At 43.0% G+C, this 20,653-nt stretch overlaps 1 protein-coding gene across 1 annotated transcript in view; it reads right to left on the reverse strand.

The window, feature by feature from the left end:
- LOC126355318 (solute carrier family 22 member 7-like) overlaps positions 1 to 20,653 on the reverse strand; it is a 69,879-nt gene that overhangs the window by 38,898 nt on the left and 10,328 nt on the right. The window contains exon 3 of the mRNA XM_050005611.1: positions 17,226 to 17,465. Coding sequence (XP_049861568.1) covers positions 17,226 to 17,465 — 240 coding nt within the window. The remainder of the gene's footprint in view (positions 1 to 17,225; positions 17,466 to 20,653) is intronic.

Raw genomic sequence — 20,653 nt, forward strand, 5'->3', positions numbered from 1 at the left:
GCAACGAATTCACAACCTTCAGTGCGGATGCAAATTTCCGCTCGACCTCCAATTGGACTCTAAAATTAGTGAGCATGGAGAACATGTTCTGAGGCTGCGGATAGATAGGAATGTGAGTCGGCCAGGAAGCGAGTCAAGATTTTCAGATTATTTAAAGTAAATGCTATATGCGGTCGAGGCAGTGGTTAACTTAGCGCCTAGTAAGCAGGAGATCTGGGGATCGAGTCCAAGTAGGATACACATTTTCACTTGCCATCACTGATACCACATTAAGTCACGCTGTAGCTGATATTATTTATTTCTTCCATTTGCTTTCCCTTCCGCCCCTTCTACCTCCTCTTGCATAATACATGATAACTTATTTGATCTCTCTGGCGACGGCCTTACCGCAATGGATACAGCGGTTCCTGTGAGACCACCGAAGTAAAGCACTGTCACTTGGATGGGTGGCCATCCAGCCGCCATGAGCTGTTGCCGTTTTCGGGGTGCACTCAGCCTCGTGATATCAACTGAGAAGCTACTCGACAGGATAGTAACGGTTCTGGTCAAAGAATGCCATCATAACGACCGGGAGAGCGGTGTGCTGACCTTATCCCCCTTACATCCGAATCCTCAACTGAGGATGACACGGTTGTCGGATGGTCCCGATGGACCACTTGTAGCCTGAAGACGGAGTGCTTTATTTGATCTCCCTGGCAGTGTTGTTATTTTTCTTCAGTCTCTTTCTTTTCCACTTTTTTAAAGAAGGGAGTATGGACGTAAACAGGAAAAAAATTCAGTAAATAATGGCTCCAAAGTGTATACCTTAAGACCTATGAGCTCTTGTCCATCACTGCAACAGTGAAGCACATCTCTTCTACTGAACAAGTCTTCAGGTAGCTGGATATAAGTGCAACTATCAGACCTCGGGACGAATTAGAGGAACTTAAGAAGCTGCCAGGCAAGAGAGCGGACTGCAGAAGAGTAACCCACAGTAACGGCAGATAGTGAAACGCCCAAACAGGGTACAGACAAGACGACATACCGGGACAAGCTAAACAATGTAGACGGCAAGGAGGCGCTAAAAGGAGACGACAGGAAGGTCAACAGCGGCTGGTAGACAAATCCAAGATGCGACCAAAGAAAGTAAATGGGTGACAAGCGAGGTACTTATGAAGCACTCCTAATACAGCGACGACAGAACCGACAACATCAAGTGCAAGCACTGAACTGACGCTTTGCAGCAGATCTTAGTTTCTCGAACCCTCCCTCCCGTGTTGGTAGGGTAGCAGTTCTTGGAATTTAACCTGTACTCAGACTTGGATTAGACATGTCTCCAGGTTTCACTTTTTGATGCCCCTATGAGACCGCTTACCTGTTCGCATGGAACACTTCTGCCGCCGTACTTCCGTGGCGAGATGGTGGCGCTCTCTCCATGTGAGCACAGAGCTGCGCGGCCACGGTGACCCAGGATGCCGGCAGTATAAAGGACGAGTCAGCTAAAGTTTACGTAGAAGCAGACGGCAAGTCCTACGTCACGCGACACAGCACCGTCGGCACACGGCACGAGCTGCTTGATGTGATTTTTCGCTCTCATCGCTGTCCGGCAGAGTTGTCAGCTTTATTTGGCTGGTAAACAATATACACTCCTGGAAATGGAAAAAAGAACACATTGACACCGGTGTGTCAGACCCACCATACTTGCTCCGGACACTGCGATAGGGCTGTACAAGCAATGATCACACGCACGGCACAGCGGACACACCAGGAACCGCGGTGTTGGCCGTCGAATGGCGCTAGCTGCGCAGCATTTGTGCACCGCCGCCGTCAGTGTCGGCCAGTTTGCCGTGGCATACGGAGCACCATCGCAGTGTTTAACACTGGTAGCATGCCGCGACAGCGTGGGCATGCGGGAGGCCGGGTGGACGTACCGCCGAATTGCTCAACACGTGGGGCGTGAGGTCTCCACAGTACATCGATGTTGTCGCCAGTGGTCGGCGGAAGGTGCACGTGCCCGTCGACCTACAACCGGACCGCAGCGACGCACGGATGCACGCCAAGACCGTAGGATCCTACGCACTGCCGTAGGGAACCGCACCGCCACTTCCCAGCAAATTAGGGACACTGTTGCTCCTGGGGTATCGGCGAGGACCATTCGCAACCGTCTCCATGAAGCGGGGCTACGGTCCCGCACACCGTTAGGCCGTCTTCCGCTCACGCCCCAACATCGTGCAGCCCGCCTCCAGTGGTGTCGCGACAGGCGTGAATGGCAGGACGAATGGAGACGTGTCGTCTTCAGCGATGAGAGTCGCTTCTGCCTTGGTGCCAATGATGGTCGTATGCGTGTTTGGCGCCATGCAGGTGAGCCCCACAATCAGGACCTCATACGACCGAGGCACACAGGTCCTACATCCGGCATCATGGTGTGGGGAGCGATCTCCTACACTAGCCGTACACCTCTGGTGATCGTAGAGGGGACACTGAACAGTGCACGGTACATCCAAACCGTCATCGAACCCATCGTTCTACCATTCCTAGACCGGCAAGGGAACTTGCTGTTCCTATAGGACAATGCACGTCCGCATGTATCCCGTGCCACCCAACGTGCTCTAGAAGGTGTAAGTCAACTACCCTGGCCAGCAAGATCTCCGGATCTGTCCCCCATTGAGCATGTTTGGGACTGGATGAAGCGTCGTCTCACGAGGTCTGCACGTCCAGCACGAACGCTGGTCCAACTGAGGCGCCAGGTGGAAATGGCATGGCAAGCCGTTCCACAGGACTACATCCAGCATCTCTACGATCGTCTCCATGGGAGAATAGCAGCCTGCATTGCTGCGATAGGTGGATATACACTGTACTAGTGCCGACATTGTGCATGCTCTGTTGCCTGTGTCTATGTGCCTGTGGTTCTGTCAGCGTGATCATGTGATGTATCTGACCCCAGGAATGTGTCAATAAAGTTTCCCCTTCCTGGGACAATGAATTCACGGTGTTCTTATTTCAATTTCCAGGAGTGTAGTTTGTTCACGAAAAAGGGGCGGGAGCAAATGTCATGCTCTATTAAAACGTATATTTCCTCTATAGTCCACGTGCTAGTTGTCTTGTTCTGTCTATGGTAAACAAATATATAAACTTTAGTATGCATGAACATGCAATATATATTATAAAAGTTAAGAGTACAATGTGCGTACCACTAAAACTTAGAAGCGCGTCCCGGTACGATCAAGGAAGTTAAATGGTGTGGTACCCTTTATTTCCCATCCATCAAGGAGGTTCCCTTTTTTACCTGAAGGGCTTGCTTCTAAGCTGGTATAAGAGCTATAAGAGCTGGAATGCTTCGCTCTCTGGAGGTTTCTAGAATATTCCACAACATTCGAGAACATTCCAGAGCATTTGAGCAATTTCAAGTGCATTCCACAACAGTTCAGAATGTTTCGAATTGTTCCAAAATAATCTGGGATATTCTGGAATGTCCAGGAATAGTCTGGGAACAATCGGGATGGTTCCAGAATTGTGGAATGTTCTGCAACATTGTGGGCCATTCGAAGCCTTTTTGTTATGCAATCCCAATGGAAATGCAGTCCGAAAACAAAGGAAGTAGGTTACAGTACACTTGCTCGTCCACTGCTTGAATACTGCTGACTGGTGCGTGATCCGTACCAGATGGGATTGATAGAAGAGATCAAGAAGATCCAACGGAGAGCAGCGCGTTTCGTCACAGGATCATTTAGTAACCGCGAAAGCGTTACGGAGATGACAGATAAACTCCAGTGGAAGACTCTGCAAGAGAGACACTCAGTAGCTCGTTACGGGCTTGTGCTGAAGTTTCGAGAACATACCTTCACCGAGGAGTCAAGCAGTATATTGATCCCTCCTACATATACCTCACGAAGAGACCATGAGGATAAAATCAGAGGGATTAGAGCCCACACAGAGGCATACCGACAATCTTTCTTGCCACGAACAATGCGAGACTTTAATATGAGGGAGAACCGATAAAGGTACTCAAAGTAACCTCCGCCACACACCATCAGGCGGCTTGCGCAGTATGGATGAAGATGCAGATGTGGATGTAGATGTTCTGGAATTCGTCACTGGTGGGGCTACCTTGTGGTAGGAGTATATAAAGCAAGATCCGTCGTGGTTTCGAACGTCATTTTTTTTATCAGTGATGACGGGATGATCCGAAAAAGTTTATAAGAACAAGCAGTGAAATGCGAGTAGTCAAATAGTTAAAGTAAACGAATATAAATTGAAAATAAAGTGTCACATGCGTGTAAAGTGTACTGTGAGTGAGTACCCTTTAATGTGTGAGTGTTATCGCGAATAGAAATCTAGAAATGTAACTGACAACCTAAATGTGCTATTGAGCTCAAAGCCACGTCATTACTATGAAATTGAAAAGAATCCTGCGTGACAACCGTTCTTCTTCATAAGCATATAAATAAGCAACCCAAAATGTGCTGCTTGAGCCTTTCCCGGCGCTGCATCTGCTTCATAGGTTCCCGGGAATTAAGCCGGATAATATTGTAGAAACCGCACAATATATGAGCGAGACAACTGCCCGCCATCTTCAGGTGCTATTATCGCTTCGCTGAGGAGCTCGCCAATTTATATGCTGGCTTTCTAGAACAGCGCAGGCGCCAGTGGGGCATATCGTCATCGAACCCATATCGTAGACGTCAAATACCAGAGCCCTCTGTTGGAGAAACGGTTCGCGGTCTGCGGAAGGGCGCCGCGGCGCGGGAAAATACGGCCGGGAGCGACGGACCCCATACGCGCGCGCGATGTGTAGGCGCGCGATTTATGCATCTGCGCTAAGGATCCCCATCTGCGTGGTCTCGGTGCAGTTGCTAATCTGCGGTTGACGATTCCTTAATGCCACCAAGGCTGGCTCCCAGGCTTTGCTCATGTGAAACCCCAAGTCTCTGTTTATTAGGTCACTGCTTAAAAGTATTTCGACCGCCTCCTTTATGATAGACTCCCAGTATGTGGATGCATGCGAGAGTATATTGGTTTCTTCATAATTCATGCCGTGTCCCGTGTCAAGGCAGTGTCCAGCAACCGCAGATTTCTATGGCTGACCCAACCTCGTGTGACGTTTATGTTCGTCGCATCTGTCTTTGACCGTACGACACGTCTCGCCAATATAACACTTCCCACATTGGCACGGGATTTTATAAATTCCTGGTTTCCTCAGCCGAGGTTGTCTTTAACAGAGCCCAGCATTGATTGCGCTCGTGCTGGAGGCCGGAAAACAGATTTAATCCGGTATTTCTTGAAAATTCGGCCCATTTTAAAAGTCACGCCACCGACATGCGGTAGAAAAACGAACCCCTTGGTGTTTTCTGCTTGTTCAGGCTGTTCTTGAGGTTTGGAGCGTGCTCGTCGAAATGCGTTCCGGATCTGCTTCTCGAAGTACCCGTACTGGGCAAACACAGAGCGGAGATGGCTAAGCTCTGCCGATAAGCTGTCCTGATCTGAGATGGCTCTAGCGCTATGCACTAGCGTCCGTAATACACCTCTGCGCTGTGAGGGATGATGAAAGCTCGAAGCTTGTAAATACAAGTCTGTGTGCGTAGGCTTCCGGAACACACTGTGACCCAAGGAGCCGTCTCCTTTCTACGAACCAAAACATCCAGAAACGGGAGCTCACCATCTTTTCCTAACTCCATGGTGAAACAGATGCTTGGATGGAGGGAGATCAAATGTTCCAGGAAAAAAGGAAGCGTTGCTGTCCCATGTGACCATACCATAAAGGTATCATCTACATATCTCCAAAAACATTTGGGTTTCAAAACCGTCGTCTGAAGTGCTTTATCCTCGAAATCTTCCATAAAATGATTTGCTACTATGGGAGACAGAGGGCTACCCATAGCAACACCGTCAGTCTGTTAAAAGTACTGGTCGTTATATAAAACGCAAGTCGAGGTAAACACGTGTTTGAAAAGGTATAAGACGTCCTCTTCCAGCTTAGCTCCTATGAGTTGTAATGAGTCAATCAGAGGCACCCGTGTTAACAAAGAAACCACATTGAAACTCACTAGTAAGTCGGTAGATTCAAGGTGCAGGTTCTTCAGTCGTCGTATTAAATATTCTGAGTTTCGAATATGGTGTTCACATTTCCCCACCATGGGACTCAGAAGAGAAGCCAGATGTTTTGCTAGGTGGTATGTTGGGGCACCTATTATACTGACGATAGGGTGAAGCGGGACATTCTCATTATGTAATGAAAATTGCTGTTTATACACAAATATTGTAAATAGTTAGAACATGTTTTCAGTAAATTTTTGTATCTCTTATACTTTAAAGATTATCCTTATATTACAACTACCACACAATCTCATATCAACACCTTGAGCGAAGTCGGGTACCATGGCTAGTAAGAGGAAAAGGGAACATACAAATCCGTGTCAAGTAAAGACATCGTCATTTAAAAGTTCACCAGACCGAACAAATTCACTCCTGACAGAGACCGCACTTATATTTATATGACATCAAGTATTACAGAAATTACTTCTATTACTTTCGCACGGAAGTCTAAAAGCCTTTTGAGAAACGCGAAGGCTTCAGATTCGCTGAAAGATACTGTGAATTTTGTTCAAAATTTTTATAGTCTTTAATCACCGGTATCTTATTCATTACATTGAATTATAACAAATTTTGAAAAGAACGGTACGTTTTACACGAATCTTTAACTTTCCGTTGTCCTAATACGGCTTTTCCTGATAACACGCCGTGTGTAACGCGATAATACGTAAAAACAGAAATCCTTTAACCATCAGTATGAAGTTTCCCGTATTTTTATCACAGCAAATCGTATAAATAGCGATTCGTTATTAACATTCAATGTGCTATTGCTTAGAAACAGCATGTATTCATGTGGTGTAAGGTATAACATAGAAATCACTGAGTTTGGGCCGCTACTGAACAAGACGCGTACAATATGTTGTCTTGCTTTCAGTGAACATCAAGCATTGTGCTTGTGACGTATGGAGCGTTCTTGGTTGCTACTGGCTCTGTGTGACACGTCGCCGAAGTGTCGCAGAACCTATTATATCTCTCACTTAACGAAAAGAATCCTCAAAGTGATGTAGCAGAAAGCGACATCACAAAACTCGTGGAGCGCCACGTCAACGTTACCTAAATTGTCCTATATGCCGATGGATTAACGCCCATAAAAATCCATCACATCTGCAGGGCGGTAGCCATTCAGCACTGTGAAGCCCAATACAAAATTTTGTGACCATAGTTACTGGTCATTTTTTTCTTATTTCGATCGATACGTCCTGCTCCTTCCAAAATATGTAAAGCAAAGAGTTTGAAATAGAAGAGGTCCACTGTCAGAGGTATCTGAAATATTTTCGCTTATAACTTCCGGCTTACTCGTTTGCGGAACTTGGTATCTTACGTGAAATTGATACATATACCCTTCTCCAGACACCTAAAACGAAGACATCGTCTAGATATTCAATAGTGGCTGCAAATAATACTAACAGCGGAGTCGTGTGTATCTAGCCGTGAAAAATAAATACAGAAAAGGTTTTCTGTAAATTCAATTCAATTTCGAAATGTCCTCTGCTATGAAAAATCAAAAGCTAAAAGTAAAAAAATGCATACAAGTTCTTTGCGCAACTGTTTGCTTGACATACTTGTAGTTCGCTTTTGGTAATAATAATTCGAGTTAGAGGCGACACAGCGGGGGCAGTGGCCATGTTCAACCTTTCTAGCGACGATAAGCTGGCCACATACGAAGGGATTTTAGCGACGGGCTATGAATATTTCCTAAATAGGATATGGCGTTTCAGTCTTCGATCGCTATTCTTTATTTTCAATCAATTACCGGTTTTGGGCTAGCTGCCCACCTTCAGATCATATGTTGTAGTTACAGAGTAACTTGTCCGTACAGAACACACGGTTCACTGTCACTGACTTATGACACTAAACCGTGTGTTCAGTACGGACAAGTTACTCTGTAACTACAACATATGATCTGAAGATGGGCAGCTAACCCGAAACCGGTAATTGATTGAAAATAAAGAATAGCGATCGAAGACTGAAACGCCATATTTTATTTAATGAACGGTCGCGGAACTCCCAAATAAGACAATCATGTCTAGTTTTGATATGAATATTTCCGTCGGTTTCTCCAATACGCGCAGGTCCTGCCTCCTCTTTAGTACAGTCACGACCCGTGGCCTTTACCTACAGTTCTCGAAGCCAATGCTCCGACGCCACTGCCGTTAACGGATACGTTCAGAATGACCGTGAACTTTGCTGTGGCTTCGTTTTCACAACTAATGTTATCTCCTACAGGTATAGTGAAGTTGTGGACAGCTGACCACGCCGAATAACTTATTCAAATGCATGGCGAAGTACCTAGTTTGTGGAAACTGACTAATGAACATTACACACACAACAATGTAAACAACAAGACGTACAAAGAGATAGTTAATGAACTTCCAGAAACGATTTGAACTGTGACCAAAATGAAAGGAAGTCAGTAGTGCGTTTCAAAAAAAAAAGGTACAGAATTATTCTTCATTGATGTGCCCGTATTGTAAATAGTAGCTTTTTAATTACTGACAGAATTTATAATTTGTCTTCGCATCCAAACGAAAATATGTGTTTTGCACTAATTTGTTGTGTTTCATTTTTATTAGCAGTTTGCAGCTCTGAAGATGACGTTATTCAGTACACACGACGTTTGAATAGAAACGCCTTCAGCCGCCGTTTTAGTGTGTTTTATTAAATTACGACATAGATTTCCTACCCAATGGGGCTATCTTCAGATGAAAATCGTCTGGTACAAAATTTAAATTTTCTCTTGAGTGTTCTCCTGTTATGAGAATCTAAGATGTTAAAAATCTTTAAAATTAATATAATAACTATGACTAGTGAAATCTGTTTGTCAATTTAACATAGATTTAGGCCTTTTGATTCTTTGAAGGTATAGTTTCAACTATTCTATCTGATTTACGAAGAGAAAACAGGCAGATACTACACAAACACATAAATGTTTTCAGACTCAACCATTTCGAGCAATCAGATACTGCACATCATGTGCTAGAAAGCGAGCGACTGATCAACAATTTGGCAAGAATCCTCAATGAAACCTCTGCTAAGATCACAAATCTCAAAGAAAGATTGGAAATATACCTCCACAAAATCAAAAAGCCTGAATTTACACATTGTGATAAACTTTATCTTTTATCACATCACATTAATCTAGATATGTTCAGCGTTTTCTAAACAGCTGTAAACAATTGTGTGCAATGAGTGCCATGATGTGCTACTAAGTGTGCTAACTTCAAAAGGTTAAACATATTCTTCCTTGTTTTTTCGGTTAGTTTTCCATTGTTTTCTTCACTGTTTCCCATATTTTCCTCGCTCGGTTCACAAAACGCCTAAACAAACATCTAACATTCTCGTAACAGTAAACGGCATTTAACTTCACTGAGGACCAAATATATATTATGTATAAAAGATTTGCTTCTGAAGATGGTACCACAAAATCCGAAGTTCGTAGTGTAATGTAATAAAAATTGGAAAAAGATGTGACTCGGCACGTTTTTACGCAAAATTTACGTGATATTGTTTGACTGAAATAAAACACCATCAGTTGTCAGCGTTGTTGTTGTTGTTGTTGTCTTCAGTCCTGAGACTGGTTTGTTGCAGCTCTCCATGCTACTATATCCTGAGCAACCTTCTTCATCTCCCAGTACTTACTGCAACCTACATCCTTCTGAATCAGCTTAGTGTATTCATCTCTTGGTCTCCCTCTACGATTTTTACCCTCCACGCTGCCCTCCAATGCTAAATTCGTGATCCCTTGATGCCTTAAAACATGTCCTACCAACTGATCTAGTCAAGTTCTACCACAAACTTCTCTTCTCTCCAATACAACCTTCTTTTATGATTCTTTAGCTATGATTAAGTTATGCTCTGTGCAAAATTCTACCAGACGGCTTCCTCTTTCATTTCTGAGCCGCAATCCATAATCACCTACTATGTCTCCTTCTCTCCCTTTTCCCACTGACGAATTCCAGTCACCCATGACTATTAAACTTCGTCTCCCCTCACTACCTGAATAATTTCTTTTATCTCATTACATATTTCATCAATTTCTTCATCATCTGCAGAGCTAGTTGGCATATAAACTTGTACTACTGTAGTAGGCATGGGCCTTGTGTATATCTTGGCCACAATAATGCGTTCACTATGCTGTTTGTAGTAGCTTACCCGCACTCCTATGTTTTTATTCATTATTAAACCTACTCCTGCATTACCCCTATTTCATTTTGTATTTATAACCCTGTATTCACCTGACCAAAAGTCTTGTTCCTCCTGCCACCGAACTTCACTAATTCCCACTATATCTAATTTTAACCTATCCATTTCCCTTTTTAAATTTTCTAACCTACCTGTACGATTAAGGGATCTGACATTCCACGCTGCGATCCGTAGAACGCCAGTTTTCTTTCTCCTGATAACGACGTCCTCCTGAGTAGTGCCCGCCCGGAGATCCGAATGGGGGACTATTTTACCTCCAGAATATTGTACCCAAGAGGACGCCATCATCGTTTAACCATACAGTAAAGCTGCATGTCCTCGGGAAAAATTACGGCTGTAGTTCCCCCTTGCTTTCAGCCGTTCGCAGTACCAGCACAGCAAGGCCGTTTTGGTTATAGTTGCAGGGCCTAATCATTCAATTATCCAGTTGTCAGTAATGAAACATAATTACAATTTTTTTACTTCTTAGTTCTAAACACAATTTGTTGAAAACCACGCTGATGTTACTTGCGGTATTTTATGTCCGATTTTCACTCATAAAAAAGAACGCGTATGCTTGGAAGTCTTTGACGTATAGCCTCGTCTGGCACTGTTGTTTGGCGGCTAAGCCCACAGTACCTTACATAACTAGGGACTTGTGTATATGAAACGGAAGGTTTCATTAACATTTTATTTACACGTCAAGTTATTGAAAATGGATGCAGCAGTACACTGCACACCATTCTGCACGTGTTAAGGAAGTGCGTTCCAAATGCAGGTTTAATTTCTGCCGGGTATTAACTGAGTGAAAGCTGCTTATTCTTGCGAATAAGCTAATATTGTTAACAAGACATGACAGTAATTAATATGTATATATTGAGAGGCCAATGTCAAAATACCCAGACTCGTGAACAGCGGTCGGCAAGAGGTTTGTGTTCCTACGCCACTTATTGCTCGAACTACAAATTTCTGATCCCAAGTTATCGTTTTTGAATGGGAAGAGTTACCCTAAGATATAATATCATGCGACATAAGCGAATGAAAATAAGCAAAGTAGACTAATTTTCCTGTCGAACGATCACACACATTCAGATACTATTCGAATACAAAAAATTGCAATCTTTGAACATGATCCTCAACGTGGGCTTTCTACGGCAGCTTACTATCTATTCGAACACTTAGAAATTAGAGCTATTCAGTTTCACTAATTATATGCCCACTCTGTGAAATTAAAACGTCAGGGAAGTAGGAAGAACAATTACATCTAAGAAAGGCAACTCATTAGTTTTGTTAAATATGAAAGCCAAAAAAGTACAGAACCCGTATCACAGTTCCTCTCGAAAAGTATTCATAAGTAAAAATTATTTAACCAAATAAATCCTACTACTTAACAGATGATATGCTGTTAAGCTATAAAAAATACAAAATCAAGCCACTCTGTGCAGATTCGTATCCACAACAACGTAGCTCCAGGTGAGCAATCAAAAAGATGTAACATATTTGTAGGAATAAAAGAGGTAACCAATGGAATTTTGTAAATAAATAAAATCAGACCCTCTTAAGATGACACTATGGAAACATCTTTGACTGAACAGAAAAGAAATAAATCGCATTTTGTAGAGAGCACGCCTTTAAACGTATCTGGCAATAAAAGAGTAAGAAGGAGCGTCAAATGGATGATTATTTTGTACAGATGCCTTAGATTAAGACGCCTCTCCACTTTTAGTAACTTTAATTCATTTTCTGTTCCAGTATCAGATATATTATATCACATTTTGAGAGTTCCTATGACTGAAAAGTTAGAGCGATATAATGATTCTACGGCTTGAGACAGTTTCCATAACGTAGGTTTTTGGGCTACGATCTTTCATATTCCGCTCCAGTGGCATCGTGGCTGATAAGTGACATAATGTGTAATTTTGATCGGACTCTGAACTCTACATCAGACTGAAAACCCTGTACTGTTATAGTCACATTGGTTGGAAAATTGTGGATTCATATTCATTGAATTCTTCTTGCTCTCCTTAAGCTGGATATGACACTGATTTACTTTTAATCGTCAACAATGTTCTTACTTCGTTTGTATCTGTAATTTAACCCTCATTGACCTTGTATTATGTTTCTGAATTTGCTGTATAACCACGGCTGATCTTTCCAGGCGCTCAAAATCTTGTTCTTCACATGTGAATTAAATACGTGTTGTAAGATGGTCTCAGATGAAGATATCTTCTTCAGTGTTGGAAATTTTCACATTCACAACATGATTTTCCAGGCTGGGTAAGGTGAATGACGATTTTGAAAGACAGAAATTGATGAAATGGCTTTCCAAAACGTCTGTCTGAAATACCTCTCTGTCTCTGGCAATGAGAGAGTAAGTCAGTAACTACATAACTGAAGACTAAGAGCGCTCATGCATAATATGTGCTGTCTAGAAGGATACTGAATTATTGTGCTGCACATGTTAGTTATATTTGTCATTTTTTCTTTAGGGAATGTCATTTTCCTAAAATACCCAAATCAGAACACTTTTTAAAACTGAGACATAGTTAGTATAAACAATTTTAAACATATTTCTACGCCACCGGCGATTGATAACGTTTTTGAAAGGGCTGGATAAATAAGTGTAATTTATCATTACAGTTGTCTGTCAAACGGACAGTTTGGTTTCAGAAGATGCTTAGCAACTGTAAATGCTACATTCTCTTTCATCAGTGAGAAGTTGAATGAATTCGACTAGAAGTTGCGTACGTTAGGCATCTTCTTTTTAATTTAACTAAGCCATTTGATTGTGTGGATCACATAACGTTTCGGCACATTATGGAATAATCGTAAGAAGGCTACCTTACAAATGGTCCCTCTCATTCATACACAACAGAGGACAAAAGGTCCATCTCCAGAGTTATGAGAACAGCTATGAGGTGGTGTCTGATTGGAACATAGTTTAGTGGACGGTGACTGAAGTAACTGTGCTGGGACCGCGGGGTTTTCTTGAACATAGAAATGTTATGTCTTCTAATACAACAATTGTTTCTAAATTAATACTGTTTGCTGATGAAACTAGCATGTATGTATAAATGTTTATGACAGTTGATTCTGCATTAATTCTGTTCTCTAATGACATTAGTGATGGCTGTTGTGTGCAAAATAGACAATGAATCAAACACTGCACTTAAAGACATACGTTCATGGCTTGCAGAAAGGAAACTGTTGCTAAGTAACAACCGGATTCAGCTTTTAGAGTTTATGACATATAGTTCAACTAAAACTGACATTTAATCACACTGAATTGGCGTGTGACCGGTAATTCGAACAGTTAAAACGTTTAGGTGTTTAAATACCTAGTAACTGTTATGAACGCCCATGTTCAGGGTCACGTTCAAAAACTGAATTCTTGTATAGTTAGCGTTGTAACAGCACTTGTGGTAAGCGTGGAACACTAAAATTACTTTACTTTCCTTATTTTCATTCGACTGTGTCATACGATATAATTATAGGGGTAACTGTTCACATTTCCTAAAGGAATTTTTCGTTCAAAAACGCGCAGCTAGAGAAAAGTTCGTAAACCTCTTTTCTGCTTCTATCTAGGAGTCTGGGAATTCTGACACTGGCATCTCAGTGTGTACTCGTACATTATTTTGTGAGGTTTGGTATTGACGATGTCACTATCTCCCAAGATTTAGCCACTTTCAATTAGATAACACTAGGCAATAATCCAATCTGCATTTGGATCGCACTTCCGTGACTGTTGTACAGGATAGGTGAGCAGTATTCTGCAGCATCCATTTTCAAAAGCCTACCGCAGGAACTAAAAATATTAGCAGCAATTCTCGCTCAGTCAATGCTAAAGGAACATTTCCTCACGGATCATTTCTTCTATTGAGCCAGGGAGCTTCTGGAAAAATTAAGGTACTAACTGTGATACAAAATTGATCATGGCAATATACTCATTGTTGACTATTATGTGAGAAACCTCTGGGGACTGGATAGATGATTTAAACGACAAGCAGAAATATTCAGATTTACAAATAATCTCTTATTTTTATTTTCTTAGTTAGACACGTGTTGTTCGCTCCATATTTCCCTCGTTTATTTCCTTCAACTTTTTTGCTTCCTTTTACAAGTGTTGCTTGTTTTGAGATTTCCAAGACATGTTTTCCCTTTTGTCTTAGTTGCAGTGGTACTAGTAATTAAGCAAATCCTTTTAGTATTCAGAACGCTATCAGTCGTGGTAGACTGCTCTGCAGGTATTATTGGATTGTGTTAGGCGTGTACTGAATAATCTTCCCCCACCAGGAATCGAATAAGCTAATGCGGAAAGTGTACCACCGAACAAGCGTGCGTTAGCGAACTCGGATGGAGACGACGCGTTGAGTCTGACTTCCAGTTCCTAGCGTGATGCCTGCTCGGCCACTTCCTTACCGGACTTTCGTGTACAGTGCATTTGTAGCTAAAATTCGTTCTAATGAACACATGGTGGACATGCACCTGATGTATGGGCTGGCAATGAGTCTAAGGCCATACATCTGTTTCTTGAAACATTTCCTAATAGGTATTTACCGAACAATAAGGTTTTTTAAAGAATACTTGGACATCTTGAAGATCAAGGGTATTTTGAGGAAATTTCATTTCACTGTAGGAGATCAAACTGTGTTAGTACACCTGATTCAGAGGATGCGGTACTTCATCGTATTGGGGACAATAATGGAATCAGTACCAAAGAAACAGCAGAAAATGAGAAAAACAGTCGTGTGACTAGTATGGAAAGCCTCCCTTAACCATACCATTGTAAGAAAGTGGAAGGTCGTATTGAAATAGGTATTCAGTCCAGAAAAGGTTATCGTTCTTGGATACTGTGGATATGTGCTCTAGATTAGTTACCTATTAAGTTGGGTCTATTCAAAGACCTACCCAACAGAAGACAAGTTTTAAAAGAAATCAATCTTTAATAACTAAGCTGGAAAACTAAAAAGTCAAAAACAAACCACACATGAAACAACAAGGAAAGGGTCCCTATTAATCAAATACAAATAATTGACCGTATGTATATACACTCCTGGAAATTGAAATAAGAACACCGTGAATTCATTGTCCCAGGAAGGGGAAACTTTATTGACACATTCCTGGGGTCAGATACATCACATGATCACACTGACAGAACCACAGGCACATAGACGCAAACAACAGAGCATGCACAATGTCGGCACTAGTACAGTGTATATCCACCTTTCGCAGCAATGCAGGCTGCTTTTGTCCCATGGAGACGATCGTAGAGATGCTGGTTGTAGTCCTGTGGAATGGCTTGCCATGCCATTTCCACCTGGCGCCTCAGTTGGACCAGCGTTCGTGCTGGACGTGCAGACCGCGTGAGACGACGCTTCATCCAGCCCCAAACATGCTCAATGGGGGACAGATCCGGAGATCTTGCTGGCCAGGGTAGTTGACTTACACCTTCTAGAGCACGTTGGGTGGCACGGGATACATGCGGACGTGCATTGTCCTGTTGGAACAGCAAGTTCCCTTGCCGGTCTAGGAATGGTAGAACGATGGGTTGGATGTACCGTGCACTATTCAGTGTCCCCTCGACGATCACCAGAGGTCTACGGCCAGTGTAGGAGATCGCTCCCCACACCATGATGCCGGGTGTTGGACCTGTGTGCCTCGGTCGTATGCAGTCCTGATTGCGGCTCTCACCTTCACGGAGCCAAACACGCATACGACCATCATTGGCACCAAGGCAGAAGCGACTCTCATCGCTGAAGACGACACGTCTCCATTCGTCCCTCCATTCACGCCTGTCGCGACATCACTGGAGGCGGGCTGCACGATGATGGGGCGTGAGCGGAAGACGGCCTAACGGTGTGCGGGACCGTAGCCCAGCTTCATGGAGACGGTTGCGAATGGTCCTCGCCGAAACCCCAGGAGCAACAGTGTCCCTAATTTGCTGGGAAGTGGCGGTGCGGTCCCCTACGGCACTGTGTAGGATCCTACGGTCTTGGCGTGCATCCGTGCGTCGCTGCGGTCCGGTCCCAGGTCGACGGGCACGTGCACCTTCCGCCGACCACTGGCGACAACATATATGTACTGTGGAGACCTCACGCCGCACGTGTTGAGCAATTCGGCGGTACGTCCCTCCGGCCTCCCGCATGCCCACTATACGCCCTCGCTCAAAGTCCGTCAACTGCACATATGGTTCACGTCCACGCTGTCGCGGCATGCTACCAGTGTTAAAGACTGCGATGGAGCTCCGTATGCCACGGGAAACTGGCTGACACTGACGGCGGCGGTGCACAAATGCTGCGCAGCTAGCGCCATTCGACGGCCAACACCGCGGTTCCTGGTGTGTCCGCTGTGCCGTGCGTGTGATCATTGCTTGTACAGCCCTCTCGCAGTGTCCGGAGCAAGTATGGTGAGTCTGACACACCAGTGTCAATGTGTTCTTTTTTCCATTTCCAGGAGTGTATTTACGTTTCTGATTCTTTTTGCATCCTTTATTCATTCCCAAGAGATTTCGCAAGTATTACTTAACACGCTGGACACTCGCAACTCGTCTGCACAGGGAACACCTGCGTTTCATTTTGTTTATGTTAATTTCAGCTGCTGACTGGTTCCTCGATGATGGAGATATTCCCCTTCGTTTGGTCTTATGGACCTCGACGTAAGATACAGAAACAAGTAAAATGACTTATCAAGAAGATTCAGCCTGTTACTCGAGTATCCATTTAATCTGAGGCCGAGAAACACACTAAGATAAACTATATTTGACTTACATCTAGTTGTTACTTTATAGACACATAACAAGTTAAAATAAAATTCTTTCCTCATTAACTCCTGAGGTATACATAATACAGCGTAAAATCAGTAATAACCCAATACCCACCAAGTGATGATCTTAAATTATTTGTCTGTTAATGGCATATTACCTTGTGAAGGTAAAAAGAATAAGTCGACTACAGTCTCATAGGCTGATTGCTTACATGTCGCCTATGTACCCGAACAGCAGGCTCATAGCCACTCCGATATTTTGTGCGTAGAACAAGACGTCCTTTGCTGGCTGCTGGTTGTCGCAGACCCAGTTCATCTGCGAAGGAACCGTCAGCGAGAACCACGTGTCGTCGTAATCCCAGCCGTGCTGACACTTAATTGGTTCATCACTGCTCCAGTTCACGGCATCGCTCTGGTTGTACATCAGGCACTTGCTGAACGAATTGCCTGCCCTGCGTGAAATCAGATATGTGTGAATCAAGTAACGTGAAAGGCTCTTGAATGACAACTCTACAATCACAGCGAAAATAGCTGGAATGAAATGCTAGTGAATGAGAACAGAGGCATAAAATTTCTAAATAATTTTTTTTTCTGAGTCAGGCAAATTCCTAATAAGAACTATCGGCTAGCTGACAAATTCTACGTAAAAAGTGAATCGCTGAATTAATGCAGACTGTTACATAAAATCAGCCATTCAAAACGTGTAACTATCATTAGATCCCACGTCAGTTTTGATTGCGTACTGATTTACTAACCATCGTTGTATTGGAGGTGGTAAGCCGTTTCCTTCCTCCAACCGTGGAGATGACTTAACACAGCCATGTGCAGGGGACCGATAGGATGTTGAATGAACCACAATAGCCCTCGCCATTTTTTCCATTAGCATACAGTGTCAGGGTTGAATGACATGACTGGGTATCATGTGTAATGCATTGTAAACTCTTTTGTCTTTTGTGATAGATGTTGTTTTTCCTAAGATTATCTGATTATCCGTCAATCAGGAGTCATATATATTGCATCAATATGCTTGGTTGTGAACTGGCCTCATGTTTATTCTTTTTCTGTAAGGTTCGATGTTGCTTCAAACAGTGATGTAAAGCTACTTGTCGTTTTCATTTTTCGAAGAGCGAAGTTTCTCAACGACTGACAGAGCAATGTGGCACTGTGCACTTCTTGCTTGGACGCTATGACGAGCGGAAGTCCGCTTTGGCTTTGTGAATTCGAGCACTTGTTTACTGCAGAATGTTGTTTGGGTTAATGTAAAACGTCACCTGAAATGTAACATATCCTCCTCGAGGAGAGAAACTTTAAAATATGCTTTTGAAAGCAAAGGTTACTCTCCTCGCTGTTCTAAAATGGGTGTTCTATGATGCCTGCTGCTTTGTCAGATATTTATTGTTCGAAGTGCCGCCTGAAAGGACCAAGCAAATGCATAGCTTAAACGAGACAGATTACTGTGTCAGAGCAAAGTATGGACTGCAAACATCTGTTGTGGAAAGTTCAATGGCAATAGAATAGCTAAAGCCGAATTCCAAGAGTATTTTTCCTCTTAATGTGATTGTTAGCGGAGCTAGGGCGTATTTTGTGTGTGGAAAGTAGCGCCCTGCAGATCGGCATAGCACCTGAGGGATAATAGAGACTATCGACACCTTGTACGATTGCCTATTGATTATAGTTATTCAGGAGCAGCGGGATATGCAACTCTTGTATTATATTGACTCAGTCCACATCTGTGAAATCAGAGCATGGTCTTGGGAGAAATGTGAATGAAGATGTTACAAAAACTATCACCGTAGAACCAGGGAGCAGAACGGGAGGTGATATTCCAGTCAATTAATCAATTGATGAGCATGCTATCACTGATAACAAAGAGGTACATCAGAATGCGAAAGAGGAAGAGCATAAAGAAATTGCACCAAGCGTTCATGGAAGCAAAGAAAAATTTAGAAAGCTTCAAACTGGTTACTCTCAAAATGCAGAAAACAAATATGACGACGACAGATGTAATCAACATGGTGTAAAATGCCATGGAAGATAGATGCAATAAGAAAATCTCTTCAACACTGCCACAGTCTTCATACCCTTTATTTCAAACGTGCGAAACAACAGTACCTCGTTAAAAACCGAGGGGAGAGAGGAATAGAGGAAAGTGAGAAACGAAATGCAAATATCTGTTCGAAAATCAAAAAGCATATACGGGAGAGTACGATGATACCGTTTTCTTTTTTTTGTGCTGAATGACAATAAATGTGAGTTGCAACAAGCGGCTGCCGAGAAAAACATTGCATCCTTTGTAAATGGAAATGTATACTCTTCTTAACAAATCAGTTCATAAATAAACGTCGATACAGTTATTCCTGTCTTATCTCGGATATAACAAACTCACTCAAGTGCTAGTTATGGGAGAAGTTCTTAAATGCTCATAATTTCGATGTAGCGTTCCTGCTGGAAGTAGTATGTTGAGACAGTTCCCTTATAACATCGCAAAACATCTGTAACAACATGCGACAAAAACGGATGCTGTTGTGTCATATTAACAAAGAGGTACCTCAAAACGACTTTCATCAATTAATGAATGATGTCAGTACTCTAGTAAATGTGTACCCCCCATGAAAATGCCCGCCGGTGTGGCCGAGAGCTTCAGGGCGCTTCAGTCAGGAATCGCGAGGCCGCTATGGTCGCAGGTTCGAATGCTGCCTCGGGTATGGATGTGTGTGATGTCCTTAAATTAGTTAGGATAAGTAGTTCTAAGTTATAACGGACTGATGACCTCTGATGTTAAGTCCCATAGTTCTAAGAGCCATTTGAAACCATGCAATTAAACAATAGTCCCGAAAGTATTCCTCCAGGACACAGTCACTTTGCGGCGCCAGTTGGTGATGAGTCACTGCCATCTGATAACAGAAGGATGACACTGCACATACGGTTCACATCCACGCTGTCGTGGCATGCTACCAGTGTTAAAGACTGCGATGGAGCTCCGTATGCCACGGCAAACTGGCTGACACTGACGGCGGCGGTGCACAAATGCTGCGCAGCTAGCGCCATTCGACGGCCAACAGCGCGGTTCCTGGTGTGTCCGCTGTGCTCTGCGTGTGATCATTCCTTGTACAGACCTCTCGCAGTGTCCGGAGCAAGTATGGTGGGTCTGACACACTGGTGTCATTGTGCTCTTTTTTCCATTTCCAGGAGTGTATTTATCAAACCACCGTATAGAAGAACAAGTTGACGAAATTAAAGTATGAAGTAAATAAATAACTGAATTTGGAGTAAAAACATATAATCCCGTAGAATAGTTATGTGAAGATTTTTTGATACGGTAGCAGGGATTTCGAGAAACATGGTATGTGATTAATACAGAGAGGCCTGTACAATGAAAATAGATGACGTCATTATTCCTTTAATAGACAACTAGACTTCAGAGATGATGAGCTGATTTCTGCTTCTGTGTTCTGTGGCTATAACAGATCGAAAAAAATTGCTCAAAAAATGCATTTGAAGTCTAAGTCTTGTGGCCACGTGTACTGAAATTATATAGCTGCCCGCTTTTACTCGGAAATTAATTTACTAGTGAGCACTCATTTCCGTATTCCATAACACAACCAGATATTGGCCCGAATGAGTCCTTAGAGTGACTGTG

The sequence above is a fragment of the Schistocerca gregaria genome, chromosome 3 (genome assembly GCF_023897955.1).
Source record: "Schistocerca gregaria isolate iqSchGreg1 chromosome 3, iqSchGreg1.2, whole genome shotgun sequence".
Taxonomy (NCBI): Eukaryota; Metazoa; Arthropoda; class Insecta; order Orthoptera; family Acrididae; genus Schistocerca; species Schistocerca gregaria.